This window comes from Haemaphysalis longicornis, unplaced genomic scaffold (genome assembly GCF_048455015.1).
Source record: "Haemaphysalis longicornis isolate Haplotype H1 unplaced genomic scaffold, Haemaphysalis longicornis Haplotype H1 scaffold_12, whole genome shotgun sequence".
NCBI lineage: Eukaryota > Metazoa > Arthropoda > Arachnida > Ixodida > Ixodidae > Haemaphysalis > Haemaphysalis longicornis.
This window is the reverse complement of record NW_027526225.1, coordinates 50,291,458-50,315,815: the sequence shown is the minus strand read 5'-3', so window position 1 is coordinate 50,315,815 and position 24,358 is coordinate 50,291,458. Positions and strand designations below refer to the sequence as shown.

General features: G+C 48.9%; 1 protein-coding gene across 1 annotated transcript in view; it reads left to right on the top strand.

Moving 5' to 3' along the window:
- Positions 1–13,351, top strand: part of LOC144162622 (uncharacterized) — a 59,461-nt gene extending 46,110 nt beyond the window's left edge. The window contains exons 11-13 of the mRNA XM_077693236.1: positions 2,163–2,717; positions 9,819–10,457; positions 10,561–13,351. Coding sequence (XP_077549362.1) covers positions 2,163–2,717; positions 9,819–10,457; positions 10,561–10,833 — 1,467 coding nt within the window. The 3' untranslated portion in view covers positions 10,834–13,351. The remainder of the gene's footprint in view (positions 1–2,162; positions 2,718–9,818; positions 10,458–10,560) is intronic.
- The last annotated feature ends 11,007 nt before the right edge of the window (positions 13,352–24,358 follow it).

Sequence of the window (24,358 nt, the reverse complement as noted above, 5' to 3'; positions counted from 1 at the left end):
GCATTGGATTGTCTGACACGACACTGGCCAAGTGGCGTAAGTGGCACTGCCTCTTTCATAAGCCTGCCTGTCGAATCATACCCAATGTTTCTCGAAGCAGTTATGACAAAAATACACCCGGAACAAGTCGGGTCAAAAGCAAGCTCAGTGTAGACAGCGGTCCTGAGCAGTATTGTTGCGCCATCTAGGAAGGCTGGCTGCAACCGAGGTAACAAAAGATGGGTTTTGCTGTAGCCGCAGCCTCAGTCAACAAACTAACTTTCGTTTTAAAGGGACACTGAAGTGATTTGTAAACATTGCGGTATTACGAGCGCAAATTGTAGTCTGGAGTACCTAGGCCCTGCTTCGACCACTCTGAGCGCGTTTACGCGAATTTATTTAGTAGAAAAATCAATTCAAAAGTGCTTTCCTCCTTTCTGCACCCTCGCCCATTTTCTGTGGCGTTTTCGTGTGACGCCAGGAGGAGATGAGCTGGCAATTGGCTGCGCTACTGCACGGCTCGCCGGCCTTCCGACAGAGTCCGTCGGCCCAGCGTTTCGTCCGCCGGCCACCGACGGGTCGTCGCAATTCCTTCGCTCAGTTGAAACGCAGCCAGGACATGTTTGTGAATGGAAGAATGTGCCTTTCTTCACTTTGTTAGTTTGTGCACTGTATCAAGCACCGAGTCAAGGTCGCTTCACACAAGCGCTCGCTGACTGGTACGCTAGTAAGAAAATCTAAGGCCACTTGAAGGCGGGAGAACAGTCAGCAAAGTCAATATAGGTACTAAGAAAATAAAATCAACTGAAACTTTTACCGTACAGCGTAAAACCAGGGTGCAGGAAGCTCTTTTTTGCACTGGGTGAACAAGCACAGCGGTCACCAGCACGACTACACATCTGCGAACGCTTTTCCGTCTAAGAAATGCAATTGCTAGACGTGAGATATTGTAGAAGTTTGGGGGACGCTTACTGCATGAGCGCAATACAACAAATAGTCACCCAAGCTGCTTGAAATGCTAAAACTAAATAAAAGTGTAAACTGGTTATACATTATGTACCTTATATTTCCATAGTCAGCAGCGCTGGCCCATGGCCGAGTGGTCTGGAGCGCTAGGTATGTAGCAAGTGTTTTGCGAGTCGCGAGTTTGAATCCCCCATGCTACAATCTTTTTTTTTTTATAGGTTGACTTTTTCGTTTTCGGCCAATGTTTTCTGTACTGAGTTGACCTTTTTTTGGGCAGTAACGTTCACTGCTCCACGAACTAGTTCACAGAATGCGTGCAGGCTGACACTGGCGCGCTAGCGAGTTCTCGTTGGCGGGCTGTTGCCATAAGCACTGACTGCTTGCGGGCAGTGGGCACAGGCCAGAATCAACAGACACTTGGCCTTGAGCGAACACGCTTTTTACGATACAGGCATGAGTGAGGCAAGCTCCAAATATGGGGGAAAAGCGCATGGCATTTGAGAGTGTGCGGGGACGCGGAGGGCGTTCATCCACTGTGTAGGCCTCGGCTAGTGATTGCTACGATTGCAAGCCGTCCTGGGAGGCTTATCTTATGCATTTTACAGCCAACAACATGGCAGAAGCGCGGTACAATGATTACTGAGATATCGAGAATGCCCATCCAACGATGCTGTCGTATGTCAAGCATGTTGTTTTGCAGAACCGAAACTGAAACTTGTTTGAATGCTAACCTTCGACATCGTCCAATCACGGTGCATCTCCTCCCGTCGTCACAGCCTTTAGTTGGTGCGGCCGCCGCAAACCGTGCATGGTATTTTTTCTTCTTTCGGGCTTTGTAAAATAATTACCGACTTGTCAACCGGATAAACGATGAAAAGTGTGCTAATTTGAGCCAGTCTACGCAGTGCAAGCAAAAAACGGGAGCTTGACAAATCCATTTCAGTGTCCCTTTAAGTACTGGCCCACAATACGCCATTGCGGACGTCACAAAACATACAATGCAGTGGGAGTAAATTTTGACGTAAACTGTTTGATTTCTCAGTGAATAAATTATTGTTTGCTGCCAGACAAGTGCTGAGGCCACTACAAAACACCGAACCTTTCAAACAAAGCAAGCATGCCTTTTGTCATCATGGCCAAAATACAATTTTGCATGTACACGAGTTCTTTTTGTCGGACGAATGCCCAGTGACTCCCCTCAACTGTCCTTCTTGCAGGTGGAGGACATGGTCGATTTCGTGTGTCAGTACATCGAGCGCGACGTGGTCGGGCTCATCTCCAACGCGCACCTGGCTTGGGCCGACTGGCTCCGCGACGGTGTCCGCTCCAACATGTGTGTGCGGCTCGCTGAGAAAGTTGCACGCGCGGTGGACTTTGCCAAGCTCGGCCGGCCAGAGAGCCTCCGCGCGTCCGAGAAGCCCGCTGCGTACCCAGACTTCATGGCGAAGCATAGCGAGCATTACACCTACCTCTCGCAGCGAGTGCTCGGAAAGCTGTACCGTGAGCTGAGTGGCATGGTTCTGGACAGCATTGGCGCCGGTGCGGTGGCCGACGTGCGGCCGGACATCCGGCTCCTGATTGACGGCCGCGAGAGGCACGCCGAGGCGGCACGCAGGGCCCTCGAGCGGTACCGGCTTCGAATCCGGTCGCTGCTGACCACGTACGGCATCGCCTCTGAGCTGGAGGCCCTGTCCGGCGCGGTGATGGCCATGGACGCCCGCATCTCGGAGAAGCGGGACCACAGTGACACGGCGGTGGTGGTGGACAGCCAGGTGGGGTTGCGATGTCCTGTTGGAAGTGGGCGTTGTAGGTTGAAGAAGGCATTCAGAGTTAGATTCGGAAATAAAAGTAGAGTTGGGCCAAACATGTGGTGCGGAGGGTCTACAACAGGTGAACCATCCAAGCAGCACAGGCACAAAAGCGGTAATGCCGTAAGTAGGGGAACATGAAGGACTTTTTTTTTAAGAAGGCGCGAGATAGAAAAATCTTTCACAGAGAAGTGTTTAGAACAACGCAGGATTCAGAAGTGTTCGGAAAGGGTGGGAGATGTTTTTTATGGGAGGGACAGCAGTGGGCTGATGTGTGTTAGCATGCATTATGCAGAGTGTCTACCAACCTGGAAAACAGGGAAAACCTGGAATTCTCAGGGATTTTGAGCAGTCTGGAAAAACTCTGGGAAAACTCATGGAATTTGTCCTTCTATCAGGGAAAATTAGCTGTACTTTATAAAGGAATCGAAATTCACGGTAATGCTGGCTCAAGTAACAGCAAGTCATAAGTGGACAGCCCTCCGGAGCCGTCGCTGATGGCGCCGTCTGAACTCTTTGGTTCCAGTGAGAACTAGCTTCATACAGCTTGCGAGTCACTCCTCCCCTCCCCTCTCCTGACCCCCTGTACACTCCCCTTGTGTTCTGGCATGTTTCCCAGACTCCTGAACGGTGGAAGAAAATGTTGCACGCCGCGATAGCTTGTTATGGCAGCGTAAGGGAGTCTACAGGGGCAGGGGCAGTAGTAGCTTTCAATCCTATGCTGGAACACTTGACACCATTTACTGTGGTTTCTAGTTAGTTGACGCACGTTGCAAATCTTTGAGATGTGAATCTGGCGTAATAATAAAAACACATTTCTCTTAATTTCCAACTTTAAAAGATCGCAGCTGTGTTCAAAATACTTCTTAAGTATCAAATATAGACATTGTACCCTGTTTCAAGAGTTACCTTTAACTGCAAGCCAGCACTATATTCCCGTGCATAGAAAGACAGCATGTTTCGGCTTCGTAGCTTTCGCTGCGTGCCAAAAGAACTTTACGCGGAGTAACAATAGTCGGGTGTAGTTGAGGTGTTTCTGATTTCCAATGGGAATCCCAAATACTCTTCCCGCTTATCCTGCGCAGAGCTTTGATGCTAGAAGTATGGTGGAATTTAAGGGCACCTAATGTGACGGTGTTTAAGATGCAGGTGTCCCTCATCCAAACCAAAAAAAACTCTTTGAAGCAGTGAAATACAGCACTGAGGCATTGAGTGCGAGCTGAGAACATGGCAGCATGGTGTTGCCATTTTTAAGTGCGAATGCACTTTATAAGCGACCCCAAACCATCCACCGCCGGCGTCGGCGGCGTCGGCGGCGTCCGCAGCGCTCTTTAAAGAAGAAACAGCATCCGGCGCCAGGTTTCGATCCGAGGACTTTGCGGGCCGCAGCCCGACGCTCTACCGAATAAGCCACGGACGCGACGCTGAGATTGTCAGTAACGCGCCTTATATCTTTAACGCATTCAAACTACGTCGTCAGCGGCGTGCGTTGGCGACTCAGCGGCGTTATAGCGGCTTGATAACCATGGTGTACACGTGATACTACAAACCCGATGGAAGAGATGGAAGAGAAGGCGGCGAGGCGGTGGGCTGCGGGGGCCGAGCGCAAGCGCCGCAAGCGGGCCGACAACCGTGCATTCGCACTTTCACATTCTCCCCCTCGGGGAAATGCGGGGGAATTTTTTTTCCGATATTTCATTCATTGTTAATTTTACTACCACTCTGTTATGTTTTCTTTTTGAATGAGATAAAAGTTACTGGTTCGCATTCCAACTTTATTATGTCATATTTTATTTTATAAGGAGCTTTTTAGAGGGTGACAGCAACCGGTCAACCGGTCAGAGGGTGACAGCCCGTGTTGACGTAAAACAGAGTTCTGTGTCACTCAGGGAATTTATCAAAAAGACTCAGGGAAAACCTGGAAAACTCAGGGAATTTCAAAATGTCAACTTGGTAGACACCCTGATTATGGTACAAAGAAGACATGTTTGTGCAATATGTTTGTGCAGCACTACTGTTGTTCGGTGGATCTCTGTGTTCTTCCATTGTAGATTGTTTTTCAACTACTTCAGTGTATTTGGGCTTTATGAAAACCATTTAATCTGTTTGCCCCAGTCTAATGCATGCAATGGCAGTGTTGGGGACCTCTGTCTCCCTGCACAGGCTGTGTCTCTTTGCCACCTATGTCTGAAGCATTTGTATCGTCTGTGACACCAACATGTGACAGGTTTGTTTCAAAAGCATTGGGTGGTAACTCTGACGTGGTTTCGGGTGCACCTGGTGTGAGTAAGTGAGGAACTAAACTGTGTGCGATCAACAAGTTGAAACAGTGCCACAGTAAAGTTGACGCATTCAAGGTGCCTTCTGTACCTTACATGACTGCTCACAAGCCGGGCAAAAGCCATTGGCTTTGGAAGAGGCACATTGTTTGCTGCGATGCCGGAAATTGTTTCGAACAAAAAAGAATCAAATAACTCCACTATGCACTATCTGAAAGAGAACTGTAGTAGTCACCATATGAGAACAACTAATGTCATCTGGAGGTGACTGATATTGTCAGTGACCAAGTTACAAAAATAATTCCGGGAAGAATTAATCTTAGCTATGTGGGCTCTTGGGTAAGTTGGTGTTGTAACTTCAGAAGCATAGCAGGACTAATTTGCGCAGATACAGTCTAGTCCACTTGTAACAATATCCAAGTGCCAATGAAATTCCATTATTATAACTGATAATCGTTAAAAGCGGGTTGTGAAATAAAAAGACGAAAAGAGCTCAAAACATTTTGTTCGCATGCCAGCAAGCCATAGTCAGTCAGGTTTGTTTGCTGCACATGAAGCTGGTGCACATCTTTTCCAAGAGCATCTATAAGTGCTTCACCTAGCTGAGCGGAAATGGCAAAAGGTCCTTGGCGGAAACGAAGTCCCTGAGGGACTGTATCATGCATTGGGTCTCCTGCGAAGTCACTTCCTGAGCAGGCTGTGCAACCGCGTCATCAGAATCGTCACTGCCACCGCTGTCTGCAGCACGTATCCGTGCAACGATCACCTCTTTAGTGAGGCACTTGGACGTTTCCAAAACATCGCCCCTGACGTCCCTTCAGCGGAAAAACGGAGGCAGTTGAAGAGGCACCCAGTCAAATTCAAAGCGGTGCACACGTGACACAAGCGAACGTGCGAGTGGGTGCGGTGGATGATGCAAAAACGGCGGGGCTGTAAGGGGGCTTCGGAAGGAAAACTGCTCCCCTCCTCTTCTCACTTCCTCTTTAGCGGCATAGTCGACTTGTTTTCGGACGGGCGGAAGGGATGCGAGGCGTATCAACGCTTGCGGTGCATGTCGCCGGCAGCTCACATTTTGGGTGCACACTGTAACCGGATTCAATCGTTATATCCGATATCACCGCACTGGAGCAGTCTAATGAGCTGTTTATTTTACCATAAAAAGTATACAAAAGTGGGCGGTGCCATAGCTGTTCATCGTCATATCCGATATATTGTTATAAGCGGTATTGTTATAAGTGGACTCGACTTTAGCGCAGTTTCTTCTCACCTCTCTCGCCATGCCCTCACCTATTTGCAAAGTTGTGTTTTCGAAGAATTCATTTGCGATGATAATCGTTAAATGCAAATCATTTGTTTCAGGAGGTTCCCGTTCAAACCCGTTCCCATTTCATCCTTCCTGCTTGTTCCCTCCCGTTTCAACCCGTGCAAAACGGCCTTCCCTTTTCGCCCTTTCCCATTTCGCCTGTTTCCATTTGAACCTGTTCCCATTTGAACCTTCTAGTTTGTTCCGTGCCGCTTCTTCAACCCGGTACAAATTGCCCTTCCCATTTCGCATTTTCCCGTTTAGCCCCTTCCCACAATAACGAACCCAGTTTCGATTCGGGTAACTCGGATCGAGGCGTTTGATTTTTGAAATTAAAGTTGCGTCCAACTGTATTAATTTTAACCTCATGTTTTGAGTTACGTCCGACGTAACCGAAAGTCAAAAATTAGTTGCGTCCGCCGTAACCTGAACATTAAATGGAAGTTATGTGAAACGTATTTCACCGTAAAAAGCGTTATGGCTGGAGGAGCCAAAGTATGCAGACGCCCTGTTAACCTGCAACCTTTTTGCAATGGTCAGTTCTACGATACGCGGCGCCAATTAAAAAACAACACGTAGGTTGCTGCGTTGCGTCCGACCCGATACAGCATTGGTGAACTACAGCTGAAAGCACACTTGTCCGTCTGCTTCTGCTTTGGTCGAGCGGTCTGGAACGTGTTGCTCGTACGTGTACTCCACAGCAGCGCACATGGTTAGTCCTGACAGTTGCATATCTCAGTTTCAAAGTATTGAATTGTTTTATATACGAATGCAGATGCACTTTTATGCAACACACACTCAAAAAAAAGGACGAGAATTAACAAAATAGAACCTTTCCGCGGTCGCAGTGCCAGTTTGTAGTGTCCGTAGCTCTTGCCAAGAGTGAAGTTGGGTGTTTTAACAAACGCAACTATTAATTTATTAGGGGTAGTACTGGGCTACTGTTTTATTTCTACGCAGGAAAAAGATCTTGCGAAATATAATTGCCAGATCTAGCTAACTACAGAAAAAACGTATTTTATGAAAGCAGTAACTATTATGGCCTATCCATTGGTACGATCCATTTTAATGTGTGGCTAATGGTCACTTTATATGAAAATGTCTGTAAAAGAATGGCCATTGAAGTCTAAAGCTGAAATTTCTGTTTGGAAGAAATTAATGGTTCGCATACATTTTTTATCCAGGCGTTAAGAACACCCCGAGCTGTATTCTCTTCCGTGTAATCTTTACGGATAATACATAGGCGGGCACGCAGTACGTTGCAAAGCAAAAACAAACATTCAGGTAGTTATCCGTCTATAATAGAGAGTTTTAGCATATCGTTACCGTGTTTGCGTCACCGTTTACCGTATTACCGGGAGCCGGAGTTTCCGTTCTGCGCCGCGGCGCAAGTAGCGACGTCTGATGAATTAGTTTCAAAGCAAATCACGCATAATTTTGTTGCTCATATCTATTTGCTTTCGTATAAAATATCTTGGATATTTCAATTTCTGGGTGAAGTGTTCACAATAACTGTAGTTGTTTCGAGAATACTGTAGCCATCGCCTGTAGAGCTTTAAAAAGAAAACGTGTCGGTGGCGCCATCTACGGAGTGGAGTTAGAGTCAAGGTAAAATGGCATTTGCCCCCGCGCTAAATATTTAGGCAGGAAATGAGTAAAATATGTTCTAGTAATTACTCAGTAAACCTACACTACCGTATTTACACGATTGTAGGTCGACCCTTTTTTTCAAATTTGGCAATCCAATGTTGGGGGGTCGACTTAGAATCGAAATCGAACCGTCTACCGCTAGTAACAGCAACGGAAACGAGAAATCGGGGGTGCTATGAAGTGGGGACAGCTTTGCATCCTCGTTCCTATGGTTATGGTCTAAAGTGTGAACCGCACGGGGCGTTTTCTGCTCGCGAAAATGCGCCGCGCTGTCGCTGCCGCGAATACCATCCGCATGCTGCGTGCTACACGATCGGCGGCGGCAACATGGCGGGGTCACCAGTCGCGAAGAGGTGCGCGTAGCTCCAGCGAGCGCGCTTCTAACCGCTCTTTAAGATATCACTGAAGGCACAAACGAAGACGTTTGTGCAGGAAAGGAGCTGATAATGTGGTCGAAAACGACACTATAAAGCATCATCCGCGCCGCTAGGGAAAGCGCCAATCATATATCCACCACTGCGGTAAGCCTAAACATCTCCGGCGGAGCCAGCTCGTTGCCCCGAGCGCTTTCGCCATGAAGAGCGCGCCTTCCCATTAGGGCAAGTCGTCAGGCTCTTCCCACTGCCGGTCATACCGAGGTAGAACTTGAAACGCTTAAAAGCAGTAGAAGCAAAAGTCGCCCGCGCAACGCCGATGCGCACGAATCGCGTGCAAAAACGCTCAAGAAGCGTTTTATTCGTTTCTAATAAACAAAATGAGTATTAGCGAATCCCTTGATTCAATGCGCGGTGCTAATGTAGCCCAAATCATATCACATTGTTCAGTACACTTCCGAACGCAATGGTTGCTCTCGCGCGCGGCCGCTTCCGTCAGCCGCCATGTTGTTTGTTTTGGTATCGCACGGCAGTGGCCGCTACCGATTGCTTCGATGGTTGTCATCTCTCAGCGAATGTGTTCTTCCCGCTCAACCCACGGCACATGGTTATTCCTTGTGCTTAGAGAAAAGCTGTTCTTTTTTAACATCTACCGCGCATACCGCGAGCGCACAGCTCTTGTGGGAGCATCGATCATGGTAGAGCGTAGAGCCGCCGTGTGGATTGACGGAAGCGCTTCTCTTTGCGATACGATTTTCTAGGCAGCGCTCGCTTTTTTTTTTTTTTTTTTTTTTGAGAGATGCAATTTTTTGGGGTCGACCTACATTCGAGTCGACTTACAATCGTGTAAATACGGTATCTTGTCCAGAACAATTTTGGAGTCCTAAAAGCGCACTGCGAGTTCAGTAACTTATCTGAACTATTTGAGGCGGGCGTTTTGAGAGCGGGTTGAAACGGAAAGTGCGTTTTGGGAACGGGTCGAAACAGAAGGCGGTCAAACGGGAAGGGCGTTTTGGGAATGGGCGCACACGGGATGGGCCAAATGGGAAGGGTGTTTCAGGAGTGGGTTCAAGTGGGATGGGTTAAAACGGGAATGGGTTGTTTCGGGCTACACCCTTTGTTTTATGTGGGGAGATTCGCTATTGCCTCACAGGCATAGGGTCCCTGAATCCATACAGGAAAGGAATTGTATTGTGTGAGTATGCTTCGTATTGATGCTGAAATCTTCTTCACTACCATAATACCCCTCGTGTTGTCCTGCACCCCTTACAGGCAAGTCGATGACAGATGGCTTTGCGTAAGAGGTTGATAGCCAGCCAGCCAGGTCACACAAATCAGAGAATGCTTCACATGAGAAGCCCAGAGCAGGCTTAGCCAATCACTTTACAGAGTAAAGCCTTCGTGAGAAAGCCTTACAAGACAATACGGTCCTTAGCAAAGTTCTCTCCGACCCCCACAGGTCAAGCACATCATGGCCTGCACGTACGACGACTTCCTCGATGGTCTTGACGGGGACTACCATGAAGCCCTGTGCCGTGCTTCGGCCTGGTACAGTTGCGCCTATGAGCACGGTGCCCAAGCCGAGGGCTTCACCTGGTCAATCGCCACACATCTTCTAGCCATCCTTCGGGACGCTGCACCAGTCACCGGTCTGGTCCGAGGCAGCATGCGTGACCGGCTCACACAAGCCCTGGTACCACGCGAAGACCAGCTTGAAGTGCCGTTTGAGCGAGCGCTCTTCGACAACACTTTCAAGTTGCTCCGTCTGTGGGCCAAGGGCAACCAGGGGTGTTTGTGGGGCAAGGACTCTGACGCCGCCGCCAGCTACCTGAAGATGGCGAAGTCCGCGCTGGAGTACACGATCCAGCAGCTGAACCGGCAGCTTGGGATGGAACGGATCCGTCGGAAGCCTGGATTGGTCCTGGTGAACTGCTTCCGGAACTTGGTGCAGGGGCGGCAGAAGGGCGGGAAATTCGAGTGTGCACTGGCGGACTTGGCGGAGCGCACACTCCACCGCATGCTGTACCCGGGTGGCGCCTGGTTCGACAATGGGAAGCTGCCGCTGGAGGAGTCTGTGACGCCCGTCGGCCCCACGCAGGTACCCCCCTCTCTCTCCCCCTCCTCCTCCTCCTCTTAGACCAGTTGGCAGTCTTTGAACTCGAGCGATGATGCCACCAACCGAGAGTGTCTCCCCGATGCAGACGCAGGTGGTTCTGCTTCCACTTCCGGAAGGCGAGAATGACTTCTTCTTGGAGGTGGTACGCCAGGAGGACCAGTTCACGTCCATCCTCAAGCGCTGGACCCAGCTGGACAGGCTGCGGTTCACCACCTGGAAGGACCGCCGTGGGGACTGGTTCTTCCAGCTCATGGCCACGGGAAGCCCCTGGGCCCTTGACCGGCTCAAGCAGACGGTCGTTCACCAAAACTTCCGCGACGAGTTCCTTAGGATCCTCACCAACCAGCCGGTTGTCTAGCCAGTCATCGAGCCGGTCTCCGTAGCCGGTCTGCTTGCGGAACAGCACGGGCATTGCTCAAAAGTAATGGACACCGCAACTTACGGACCAATACTTCTCCAGTCTGCGTTGTCAACCGTTCTTGAGTTCCGGTTTCGTTTTCCTTACGAACCAGCGAGTCTAGCCGGTCACCCTGCCTTGTTCACTAGAATTCTGTCATGGACGCCGCAACGTCGGGGTCTTAGGAACCAACAGTCATCCCGTCTAGGCTGTCGGCGCCCCACATTTGAGTTCCAGTCCTTCGTACTGAGCAGGGGGGTCTTTGCTTGAAAGAGAGCATTTTTCTTTTGGGCACCTGAAACCTATCTCTACTGTAAGGTGCCGGGTGTATTGCTTGAGTTCCTATGCAACTGTGTTCAAAGGGAAAGTATGTTCACACTTGAGCAATATGCAGTTGATAAATGGTTTCAGACTTCTCCAAATTCCGACGAGATGAGCTCGTTTCACTGCGGACACATCCAGCAAAGTCAACCAGCCAAGCTTCGAAGTATTAGCCTGTTATATTTTAATAGGGGCTGCCAGGACACTAGGGAAAGTGTGGGCCCTGCACAAGCAGCTGTCTGAAAGGGACTGTGAAGACAGGAAAGTAGCTTTGCTTCATTCGGAAGACTGGGCTTTCTATAGCTCGTTGAATATTTATTCGACAAAAACGGGAATGATATCACTTGAGTAGCTTGTGATTGAAGGAGGGGATTTTGAATTTCCCGCTTTCTTTCCCATAGCCACACCCCCTGAGAGATGTTGCCATGTCTCGAGGAAGGAACTCGCCGAATTACTGCTTCTTTTGCCATGAACTCTCACAATGTAGCGTTTTGTGGCCTACTGGCTTATGAGAAAGTTCTGCTGTTTTATTTTTATTTTATTTTATTTCGACCACAATTATGAGCTCTCTCTGTGTTGTCTTTGTGGTCCCTTTCTGCAGTAATGTGCAGTAAGCCAATGCTCAACTCGTGCCAATGCCACCACAAATGTTTTCAAGCCCCTTGCAGTGTAACCAGAGGGGATCTAGTCTTAGAGCTATACAAAGTGTCTACGGAGTTGCACAAGTGTGTTTTAGAAAGCTAAATAGGTTTTTTCTTTTTCTTTCGCTTTAAAGGAACTATGATGGTAGGTGCAGGCAGAGTCATTGCGTCTTGAAGCCGACTTATGGCTCGTCCCAAAAGTGAAGCCACTCAAGGCTCGGGGGACTTGCACTCGTGATAGCTTTTAGTGGGAATTTTGTGACTGTGACTGCACTGCGTGACGTGCAAAGTGATGGACCAATGTTTACAGTCGGCTCCACTGAAGCGAGCGTAAGCACAGTGATACTGTCACGCGGATTTTGGTAGTTGTTTGGTAGTAGCTTCGTCTTACCAAGCCGCATGCCTTAAGTGTTTCGTATGATTGTGGGTGATCCTAGCTATTGCGAGTGATGGTACAGTGAGCGACTGGCCATTGATGAGTAACTTCGTAATTTCGTAGTTCTTCGTGTGTGGACCTTCTCATTACGAAGCTACAAAGTGACTTACGTCGGAATCGGAAATGATACTTGGTGCCAAGAGCCAAAACTTTGCACTTGATATCAACAAGCATAGAATTCTCTGGCAGGCTTCAGTCAAGGTTGCCTTTCAACGGCGAACCTGGGAACGGAAGGGGTCAAAACGTAGACTTAAACATGACACTTAGCTACTGCATTTACACGCTTGCGCTTTTATCTTTGCTGTGTGTATGCGTTATTTTCCTCGTGCCTTTTTCGTAACCACGCACAAGTGTTTTTGATTGTTAAATACTCGTAATCTACATAACCTGCGCACCCTGTGTGTGGAAATTGCGACACTACTTTGGTTCTACTGTACGAGTGTGAGGGGGCGCACCTGAAGCCTTATTGCGTTTTCTGGAGACCAACAAATGTTAACAGAACGTTTTCAAGTTGCGTTAACATGCTGCCTTGCGGAGTTACATCTGATGTTCTCAGATGTCACCTCTCGGGTCATCCCTTTGTTGTCGCATGTTTTACTCAGGTGTCAGTTTTCCGCTAGCGGCCAGCTCGAATTTTATTATGGCGGCAAACTGTAATTTGATCTGGTTCTTCAGGTCAACTGTCTGGTGGAAGAAAGAAAGGGGAAGGCGGGGGTAGCTCGGTACACTAAGCCTTGTGTGTCCAAAAGCACCGCAGTTTTAGGTACAGCTGTATTCTTGGCTTGTGTTCAAAGAACTTCCAGTTGCGGGATTCGTGTGTTGGCATGAGCATGGCTAAATGTTGATTGGTGTGCCATAGCCGAATGTGCCTTCCTACGTATTATGCTTGCTTGTTTTGATAGGATTTCACTGCCGCATTTGAAGGGAGACTCTGAAAGAGACCACCTACTTAAAATTTTATGCTCGTATGTGTGTTATGAATGCTTCGTTCAGTGAAGTTATGTTGTTTCTAGGAGACAGCAAAGTTATTGCTTTGCTGCACATTGTTTCTATGAGAGAATAAACCTATTGTTCTGCTGTACAGTTGGGTGAGTTGGTGAATTGAGAGTTGGAAAACGCAGTGCAAATTGACACAAGACAGAGCGAGAGAAGCCACAGGACGAGTGCAACACTTGCAGTGGGCCTTCTTTGCTCAAGCACGCAAACATGCGCTAGAAACAAAAAACCAAGAGCGGCAAAGTTTGCGAGCGCAGGCATGAAAGCGGCCATTTCACTTCTAAGAAAATTCGCTGCTGGTTACTATGTACCCCCTAATCGCAGCTCCTTAGGTCAAAGGCTACATTGGCGCCATTAAGCGCACAAATAGGTTCTTATATGTAATTTCTCCTTTTTAAAGTGAAGTTTTTAGCCATAGAGTTTCTTAGTATGTACAGTAGAGAAGAATCTGGCACAAGTGTCTATGCGGCTCATATCAAGGCCATCTGTGTCGTCATTATACCATGCACTCGCCTTAGTTTTGTCATTGGCTTGGATTGGAACGTTTTAGTGGCTATATATTCGAACACAGTGCCGCAAAAATGGAGAGGATGGTGTGTTATTCTTGAAGTGGAAAATAAAACGGGCTTTTTTAAAGCTAAGGTAAAAGGAAGTACATAAAGCGTATGTTTTCTGGAACAGTTGTGCGTACTATTCTGCAGGCCAAGCTGGTAGTTAACAGCAATGCTAATATATTGGGGGAAAGTAATTATAGTTTCTTCTTTTATTAATTTTACCATTATTTCAAATTTAAGTTGTTCAAAAAGGTTGTAGGGTAAATGTTTTTGAGCAGGCCCGTGAAAACGTTGCCTTCATGGTGAACTGGCGCTCCGACCATCAGCTACAGTTTAACTCTTTCGCTACCACGCCTATCAAAATCGATCAATTTGATCGATACTTTTGGGATCGCGTTTTCATAGCGTTCCAGGCGTTGCTCGAACAAGTAAAGCTTTTTGGAGTTAGATGAGCAAATGGCCTTTCAAAATCAGTTTTGTTTTCATTTTTGCAACAAAAACGTGATTTTTGACACGCGTTTGAATCACCTGGGTGTGGAAAAGGGGCGTGGTCATCGCACGTCACTGCTACCAGCGAAGAATGCGTGCCAGTCGTAATTACTCTGCACCAGCGTTTGTTTTTTGCTATCAGGGCGTGAATGGTGAACCAGCAAACAATTTTCAATCGTCAGGTTCGTACTCTGACAGTAATATTCCCAGAAATCGGCTGAAAATGTCAAGCAGTGCCTGGTTGCTAAGCTACTTTATGATTTTAGGCAGTTTTATTGCCTTTGCGCACGTTGTTCTAAGTTCTGTGGTAGTTCTACTTACCCCAGGACCATTCGCGAACCGTTTACAACAGTTTCGTTTTCGTTTTTGCATCGCGAAATTCATATTTACCACTACTATGCAGTTACCCAACTTCAAGGCTACCTGCCAACGCGCCTGGAGCGTCCGCGACTAATCCTCGAACAAAGCACGGCGCTCCTGATTTCCCCCCACCCTAACCCGATTTCTGCGATAAGAACTTGAGATGCAAGTCAAAAGGTCACACCCAGTCGCCAGATATCTGTTCTGCCGAGGACAGCGCTTCAAACCGGCCTTACACTGCCAGCTGTTCGCCTTCCAGTTTCGTTTCCATGCGAGGGTATATCCGGGTGTCCTATATTGCTGCTTAGTTGAACTGTCTATTCGGACGGAGTCTCTGATAAGTTTTTGTACTGTTTCATTTGAAAACTGTTAGATGGCACTGCAATAGAGAAGGCTCGTTGTGCTGATCTTTTTCATCGCGCAACTGCTACTCGGCCAAAGATCGCAGGGCACGATTCTAGCTCATCGCACCTCATTCTTGCGAGCAAGGCTACATTTGCGAGTAAGAAGATGATAATAAGCTCAGCTTTATGTTTTGAGAGATAACAGGCCGTGAACGACAACAAGCATCAGCCACGGCGTTCCGTTTCCAACTTCATGCATGTTTGTTTTCCGCATCGCGTGCTTGTCCCAAATATTGTGCTCGCTGTAAATGCAAAGTCAGCCATTGACAAGATGTTCTTACGGTATGTTGGGGCAAATTGGTGCATCTGATAATGACAAACCACCAGATTTATTCCAGGAAACCACCCGAAATTGCACATTTTGAATTGGAGGTTGGGCTTCACCGCATGACACGAGCACCGTGCATGCTAACATTTTTTTTTATATCTGACAAACTGTTCCGCGCAAGTCGACATTTTTTCTAAGGCGTGCTTCTGAAATGTTTTCCTACAAAATGTATATTCTAATTTTTTTCTACTACCAGTGGTTTGATATACACAACTCCTTTTTTATCATTTTTTGTCGACAACTTGACGAAAATTTTTATTTTGATATTTTTTTTACAACTATGATATATAAAAACCTTCAAAAAACTGGTGTTATTGGAAAGGCCGTTAAATAATCTGCATTTTGTGTTCCTGCAATTAGTTCCTAACCAATTTTTTAGCAGGAAAAGAAATGTTTTCTTGGACCCCTAAAATTAGTCAATTTTCAGGCGGTAGCGAAAGAGTTAACAAAAGTTGTTACTAATCAAGTTGGTTCATACTTGAAGAAAAAAGAAAACGTGATGTAGAACCAGGGTGTCTACCAAGTTGGCATTTTCAAATTCCCTGAGTTTTCCAGGTTTTCCCCGAGTCTTTTTGATGTATTCCCTGAGTGACACAGAACTCTGTTTGAGGCCAAGATGGGCTGGCACCACGTCAGCAGTTGCCGTCACCCTCTAAAAAGCATGTTTTAGAATAAAATATGGCATTACAGAGTTTGAATGCTAACCAGTAACTTTTATTGCATTCAAAAAGAAAACAAATAGAGTGGTGGCAATATTCACAGTGAATAAAAAATTAAAAAGAAAAATGGTAAAACCATACTGCAATTTTCTCAGCTTGCAATCAGTGCTTCAGTGCTGTATTTCACTACAAAGAGTCTATTTTGGTTCGGATGAAGGCGCACGCGCATCGTAATTTTAAGTGCCCTTGAATGCTGTGATACTTCCAGCATCAAAGCGCTGTGCAAGATGAGCGGGGACAGTTCATTTGGGATTCACACTGGAAATCGAACACCTCAACTACGACCCGCTATGGGGACTCAACGTAAAGTTATTTTGGCGCTCAGTGAATGCTACGGAGCCGAAACATTCAGTCTTCCTTTGTAGTGAAATATACCTGTCCGCTTACAGTTAAAAGTAGCTCTTGAAGTGGGGTAAATGTCATTCGATACTTAAAGGAGCCATGAAGACAAAATACAAGTTTGACTCATTAGAAAGGCTGCTTTGTCCTTATAAAAATGACACTGATTTCATCAAAAGCTTCCAAAAAGTAACGGAGATATTAAAGAAAATGTGTGGAGCTGTGGCGACTTGCTATCCGGTCTATAAAAAAATAACAAAAGAATTTGGAAACGTGAAATTTAAAAAGTATATCGTGAATAAGACACACTTCTGAGGGCATAGTTGTTGCTTTCTGCATGACCCTTTGGTTGTTCTCTTTATTTTTGTGTTTAAGCACTGGCATATATGAAATTGCCTTATCATGATAAAAGCAGACGTCGAAGTCACGTAGCCGCATTGCATAGCTTGTGACCGAAGATGGATGACATGCAATCTTTATTTGATGACGCATCATCAATTCTAATTGTTAACATAAAGCGGAATAGATTCGATACGTTGCTTGAAAGCGAGTCCGTACTGGGTCGGAATACTGAAGTGGAAAAATGTCTAAACAATGCGGTAGTGAACAATCGCGGTACTGGAATGCGCCGAAACGTCACAAAGACGAACATACACGGAGTCAAAAGCAGCAATAATCAGCGCAAACACAGATAACAGCTTCGCAGAAACACTGGATCACCCACGGCGCGATGTCTACATGATTCAGTTTTTTTATTATGGCATCTTTTTTGCCATGAACCGACGTACTCGTTATAAAATATAGCAGCCGTTACACGCAATTCCTTGAGAGGTCAAGTAAAGTTGCTCCAGTGAAAATTGCTAAAAATATTCGCAGCTCATTTAGGCGTCTGCGAGTCAAAGTCCAACGCAAAACTTTGTCGGAGCGAAGCATGCAGAATAGGTTGTAAGCGAGTTGGTCTCGACAGGAGAGAGTAAAGGAGGACATAAAGCCCGGCAAAGACCTAAACGTGCCAGCGGCGCAGGCAGCTCTGACACGAGATGTGAAGTCGCCGCGCCGGTGCGATGGTGGAACTTACGCGAACGGAGTGTCTGTATGCAGGAACGGGGCTGCAGCATGCGAGCGTATAACGCTCGTATAAAGTTATTAAAGACGGTAGTCTTTATTGTGATCCTTAAACAAAGAAATTTCGGTCTGTTTGCATGTCTGTCTGTCTGTGACTCGATTCAGCCACCCGGCCAAGGTGAAACAGAAGCGCGCAATAGACAGTCTAGTCCACTTATAACAATATCCAAGTTCCGAGGAAATCCCATCGTTAGAACCGATTATTGTTATATTCGGGTTGCTAAATAAAAACACGGAGCAGAGCTCAAAACATTTTATTTGCATGCAAGCAAGGTTGTACTGCTACCTACTTGTGAAAAAGAAGCCATACTCGGTGAACTTTGTTGAAACACATGAAGCTGGCGCACATATTTTTCAAGAGCGTCTATAGGTGGTTCACCTAGCTGAGCGAAGGTTCCTTGTTGGAAACGAAGTGCTTGCGAAGTGCTTCTTGTGCTTGCTTTCAACCCGCACATGCCGGCGCCTTAGTGCGCAGTTTGGTACGCGTCGTTTTCGGTGGCCACTTTTTTCGGTTACTATCGTAAAAACCAACCTAACGGGCGGTCGTAACTAGATGGACGCGGGGGATGCCGGTTATATACACACATTTTGCCTCACATGTACCTGCAGTTTTTTTTGCGCTAAGCAACGGGGAGATGTATGACAAGCGCCAGCGGTGCAGGAGCTTCGTACGGTTATAGGTTATGAACTATATAAACCGCTTGGTTTTCGAAGCCTTTGTGGGATGCCGTTTCTTGTACGCCGTCGGGCTCTCCTTGCGTCCGTTACCTCGCTGCGTTGCCTGATTCCTGCAGTCGCTTGACATCGAACAGCGTTACAGCGAGCGAGCTACGACGGCAAGGCGAGCCCCTAAAGTGCTCTGCACTTACCAGACATGACCCTAACTGGTGTACAGAGATGTGTGAGGCCTATACTACTGCCGAATAATCGGCACCACTTTTCATGGCAGCCATCTTGGTTTACATGTTATCCCCTTGCAAACGCTCGGTAGGCTGCGAATGCCGAGTTAAAAGCGGCTTACTGTTGTCCTGATGGCCACGACTTCTTCGCCCATCAGAATGAGGTTGAGGCAAATTATTATCAGTATTATTATTACGTTTACTTAGCAGAAAGAAGTATTAGGTTGTGTGCTAGAAAGTAAGAATGCGTGAAAAATGATTTTCAAGGGTAGCTTGGGTGAGCTGCGCCGTTGATGGTGGCGTGTGGTGAAACGCCTTGTGGCAAAGCCGGCCAACTTTATCCATGAAGACGATGATTATGACGCCTTGGGAGTGTTTCTCACACACCCCCTTGGGGGCTTGGCCATGGATAAAGGTTTGTCTATGTCCTTCTTGGAGCTTATACAATAAATTATAGGTTGAAATCCTCACGGAGATTCCCCTTCTCGGGTGCAGCCGTTTGCTTGCCGTTCGCAGCTGGCGCGGACGCGCGCGCGCAAGTGTCGCGCTATACCACGCCACAAGGGAGCCAAGCTGCGTTTTCACTCGCATCACGCCACATCGCAGGTGCGGTCGTTCGCTCTTGTGGAGGCAGTTCACAAAGAAGAGCCTGGGGAGCACGGGGACGCCACAGGGCGCCGTGATCTCGCCGACGCTGTTTAACATCGTAATGATCGGGGTCGCCCAGCGCCTCCAGGGCGTCCCGAAAGTCGGACACACCATATACGCGGACGACATCACGCTGTGGGTGTCCGGCGGCAGTGACGGCGAGATCGAGGCGTCCCTGCAAGAGGCCATCGACGCAGTCGAAGACCACCTAAAAGACACGGGTCTGACGTGCTCCCCGACCAAGTCGGAGCTGCTGGTACTAACACCAAAGAGAAGAGGAAGCCACAAGAGAGGAGAAGAAGAAAGAAACAATAACATCCACCTGAAGACGCGGGACGGGACGGCCATTCCGAGGGTGAAGACGCTGCGAGTCCTCGGACTACACATCGACGCCCACGGACACAACGGCTTCACCGTTGCCAAGTTGGAATCAAAAGTCGCAATGGCCTTGAGGTTGATCAAAAGAGTGGCGTCCAGACACGGAGGCATGAGAGAGGCGAATCTCCTCAGGCTGGTCCAGTCGTTCGCCGTCAGCCACGTTGCATATGTAGCTGCATTCCACAATTGGACGGTGGCGGAGCGAGGGAAAGTGGACGCTCTGCTACGCAAAGCTTATAAGACGGCCCTGGGCCTATACGCACATACCAACACAGAAAGGCTTCTCGAACTGGGGGTGCACAACACCCTCAGCGAGATAGCCGAGGCCCAGGGCACCGCGCAGATCGCGAGGCTTACGCAGACGAGAACTGGTAGGGCTATTCTACGTAGGGTAGGCTACCGGTCGGAATTAACGCGAGAAGGCGAAAGCGAGAGCGGCGGGTGCGGCGGCGGGAGCGGTGGCGGTGGCGGTGGTCGCGGTGGTGGAGGCGGGGGGTGGCCGGCAAGTCGGCCGCCGATGCCGAAGCCGGCGCGGTCGCTGCCGCGCGGGCTGCTCGCCCTCATGCACGTGCCGCCGCTTCCGAAGCACATGGACCCAGAAGAGAACCGAGAGCGGCGAGCGGCCAGAGCGAAAGCCCTGACGGACGTGCACGCGGCGGACACCAACGCCTTCTACGTGGACGCGGCGGAATACCCAGGCCGCCGGGGCACGTACGCCGTGGCCGTGATTGCAGCGACCTCCGGGAAGCTGTGCTCGGCGGGCAGCGTCAAGGCCCGGGACTCAACGCAAGCGGAGGAGCTGGCGATCGCGCTGGCCCTAGTGGACTCACGGTGCGCGACAGTGATCAGTGACTCGCGAAACGCGATACTGAGCTACGCTCGGAACTCGGTGTCGGAGTGCGCGAACAGGGTGTGCGGGGCCCTGCCCCGACGGACGCTACCGGTGGTCATCAAGTGGTTCCCGGCACACGTGGGACCGGTGGGGACCGGGACCAACCGCAACGAGGAGGCGGACCGAGCGGCGCGCGTGCTAACGAGACACGATGGCGCCGCCGTCGCTGGTGCGGCCGCTGCCGCGGCTGCTGCTGCTGCGCCCGCGGAAGGTGCGGCGGCGGCTCGGGCGGCGGCTGCGGCCGAGGCGAGTCTGCCCCCTCCTCCTACTCCATCGAACGCGGAAGACTACTACAGGGAAGAAGAGGAGGCAACCCCGGTCAGCTCCTACAAGGATGTGCTTGCGTGGTACAGAGAGACTAGGCGCGCCTTCCCGCCGCCACACCGTAAACTCACCGGGAGGGAAGGGGTGCTCGTGCGACAGCTCCAAACGCGGGCGATATGGACGCCCGTGGTCGCCAAGCACGTGTGCCCCGAACTATACCCAACGGACGAGTGTGCGCTGTGCGGGAGCGCTCGTGCGACCATGCAGCACATGCTGTGGGGTTGCCTCAATCAACCACCGACAACAACAACGGAGGAGGACGATGATCCGCTCCCACCAAGCGTGAGGGACGCGGTCACCAGCGTCAACTACGAACTCCAAAAGATGGCTGCCGAGCTCGCGCTCGCGGCCATCGAACGCCAGCGGCCGAAAGTGCGACTTTCCACCACCCCTTGCACGGGGTCCGGCGAGTAGCGCCAGTAGGTAACCCACCGGGTTTACGCAGGCCTGAATAAATGTTGTTTCTCTCTCTCTCACCTTCCAGCGCGGCATGAATGTGGTTCGCTCCGCTGAAGAGCATACGGCCATTGAAGAACGTAAACGTTCCCGATAATCGCCGAGGGATGGTCTACAAAAGCATATACCGAGCATTTGCGTTCAGGTTAAGCTCGCCGCAATGAAAGGCTTTCGTTTTGGTCGATCGATGGTTTTCCGTTTTCATTTCGGTCATTGCCTTTCCATTTTGGCAGGAGTGTTTTCGTCTTAGTTTTGCGTTTCGATTTTTGACGCTCTCCGTTCCACTGAGGTGAAGCTTCGCGTACACCCTGTTTCCGGTGGGAACGGGCTATAATTTTTTTATGCGCTGAAATATGCTCGAATCGCGCATTTTTTGCCCCTTTTCCGCGATAAGCCCTACAGGGTTAATCTGGCTATTTTTTTCTTCTTGGCTTCTATTCCTGCCGCAAAAACAGGAAAGGCAATAATTACAGACTGGAAAGCCTTCCGAAAAGAAAATGACCAACAATCGATAAACATATGGATCTCGAAGAATGGACCACGAAACTGGTTGAAAAAGCCAACAAATTCACAAAAGAGATCCAATTAACATGTCAAAATCCAGAAGTAGACCCTCACCTCTTACATATTTGGGAGGCTCGCCGAAGTCTTACACGGAGGTGGAAAAAACTAAAGTGTAACAAGAAGCTACAGAAACGCATTGCCCTCTTAACAAAGCAAGCAGAGGAGTACGCTAGCCAGCTGGGAAGGCAGAACTGGAACCAGTTATGTGACCGTTTACAGGGGACACTCAGCACCCAAAGAACGTGGAATATCTTGAAGTCACTTATCCCCTACACTGGATCGAAAAACACAACTGGACGACAAATAGAGCGCCTCATCCACAATTTCCCGGGCACTGAAGAGGATATCCTTATGGCGGCAAAAAAGAAACTCATTGGTGAGCAAGACCAAATTATACCCGTTTCCCACCCTGATTACGTAGGGGTACCGAACCTCGATATTGACACCCCATTCACCAGGGCCGAGCTGGATGCGGCGCTCGCCAAGCTCACAAGGAACACTGCGCCAGGAGCGGACAAAATTACCAACAGAATACTCCGCAACATCCCAGAAAAAAATCAAGGAGGATCTTCTCAACAGAATAAACGAGGTATGGGAGAGTGGAAGTATACCGGCGCCGTGGAAGCATGCCAACGTGACCATGATTCCAAAGCCCAACAAGCCTATCGGATTGTCCAACCTCAGACCGATTTCATTGACATCGTGCGTATGGGAAACTCATGGAGCACATGGTTCTGGATCGCCTAACCCTTCACATGGAGCACAACAACAAAATAAGGATTCCAGACTCCATGTACGGTTTCCGGCCATACTTATCGACGCAAGATATTCTGCTACAGATCAAAGAGGAGGTCATTGACAACCTCAGCACGTCACACAAAAGCGCCATCCTGGCGCTTGACGTTGAAGGTGCGTTTGATAATGTATCGCACGGGGCCATACTGAAGAACTTACAAGACTCGGAATGTGGGGTGAGGGCCTATAACTACGTTCGGGACTTCCTTTCGTCTCGGACGGCGACAGTGGGCCTTGGAAAGCTTGGGAGTGACAAATTCCAGGTCCCAGCAAAGGGCACCCCTCAGGGCTCAGTGATCTCGCCGTTACTTTTCAATATCGCGATGATCAACCTACCCGACGAGCTAAATGCAATGCCTGGTCTTAGACATGCCATCTACGCTGATGACCTCACATTCTGGACAGCAAAAGGGTCAACGGGAAACCAACAGGATTCCCTGCAGGAAGCCGTAGACCGCACCGAGGCATACCTCAAGCAGTGTGGACTTTCCGTCGCCTCAGAAAAATCGGAACTTCTGGTACTAAGAAAGAGGACGAGAGGCAGACCCCCGCCGGAAGCACCAGACCCGGAAGTGAAGCTTCATGGCATCCCTATCCCAAAAGTCGACACACTGCGAGTATTAGGCCTCACTCTCCAAAAGGACGGAACAGGAGCTGCTACACTCTACAAGCTCAAAAGCACCATCACCCAGGTAACCCACCTGGTCTCGAGGGTTGCGAACAAAAAACATGGACTCAAGGAAGAAGATACAATTCGATTAATACAAGCATTAATTATCAGCAGAGTTACATATGGTACCCCATATTTGGGGCTAAAGAATGCCGAAAAAGAAAAAACTCAACATCCTCATCCGGCAAATATACAAATTGGCACTAGGTCTACCGGCGAAGACTTCGACGGAGAAGCTCCTGCAACTAGGGGCACATAACACGTGGGAGGAACTTGTAGAGGCCCACAGGGTTAGCCAAATTGAACGGATGAAACTCACAGAAACAGGTCGCGCCACTTTACGCCATCTCGGGTATGAGGTGAACTTGGATTCCCAAACCCAAAAAAGCCGCATCCCACTCTGTCTGAGGGACTACATCACGGTTTCCAATATCCCTCGCAACATACACCCTCTTTACCACAAAGGAAGGAGAAATGCCAGGGTAAAGGCACTGAAAAAAGCTTATGGTAAGGATAGCGGAACGAGGTACTTCGACGCCGCAAGATATTCAAGGGCAAACCATGCAGCACACGCGATAACCGTGACGGACAGCAAAGGAAAGGAACTAAGCTCGGCAACTATCCCGTCTGAAAACATTGACTCCGCGGAAGAAGCAGCGATTGCTCTCGCTACTACGACGATCAAGCAAAGCCAAGCTCGGATGATCATAATCACAGATTCCCAAACAGCCTGCAGAAATTTTCAGAAGGGTCTCATCTCCAGAGTAGCGCTTAATATACTCCTGAAGCTAAAGCATCAAAAAGAAGAAGATGTACCGGACATATACATCGTGTGGACACCGGGGCACGAGTTTCTAGAGGGTAATATGGCGGCTGATGCCGCTGCCCGAGATCATTCCCACCGGGCAACAACCGCTACCCTCACCCCCATCACAGAAGCTCAAGCCACTCCCCCGCCGATGTTCCCACCTATCCCACGACGCACCAGGGACATATTAGAACATTACATATTGTGCAGACGGAAATATCCACCTCCTCATCCACAACTCACCAAAGAAGAAGCGACGCAGTTAAGAAGACTCCAAACTAACTCTTTCCCGCACGCCTCACAGTTGCACATGATTCATCCCAGCCTGTACAGTTACGAC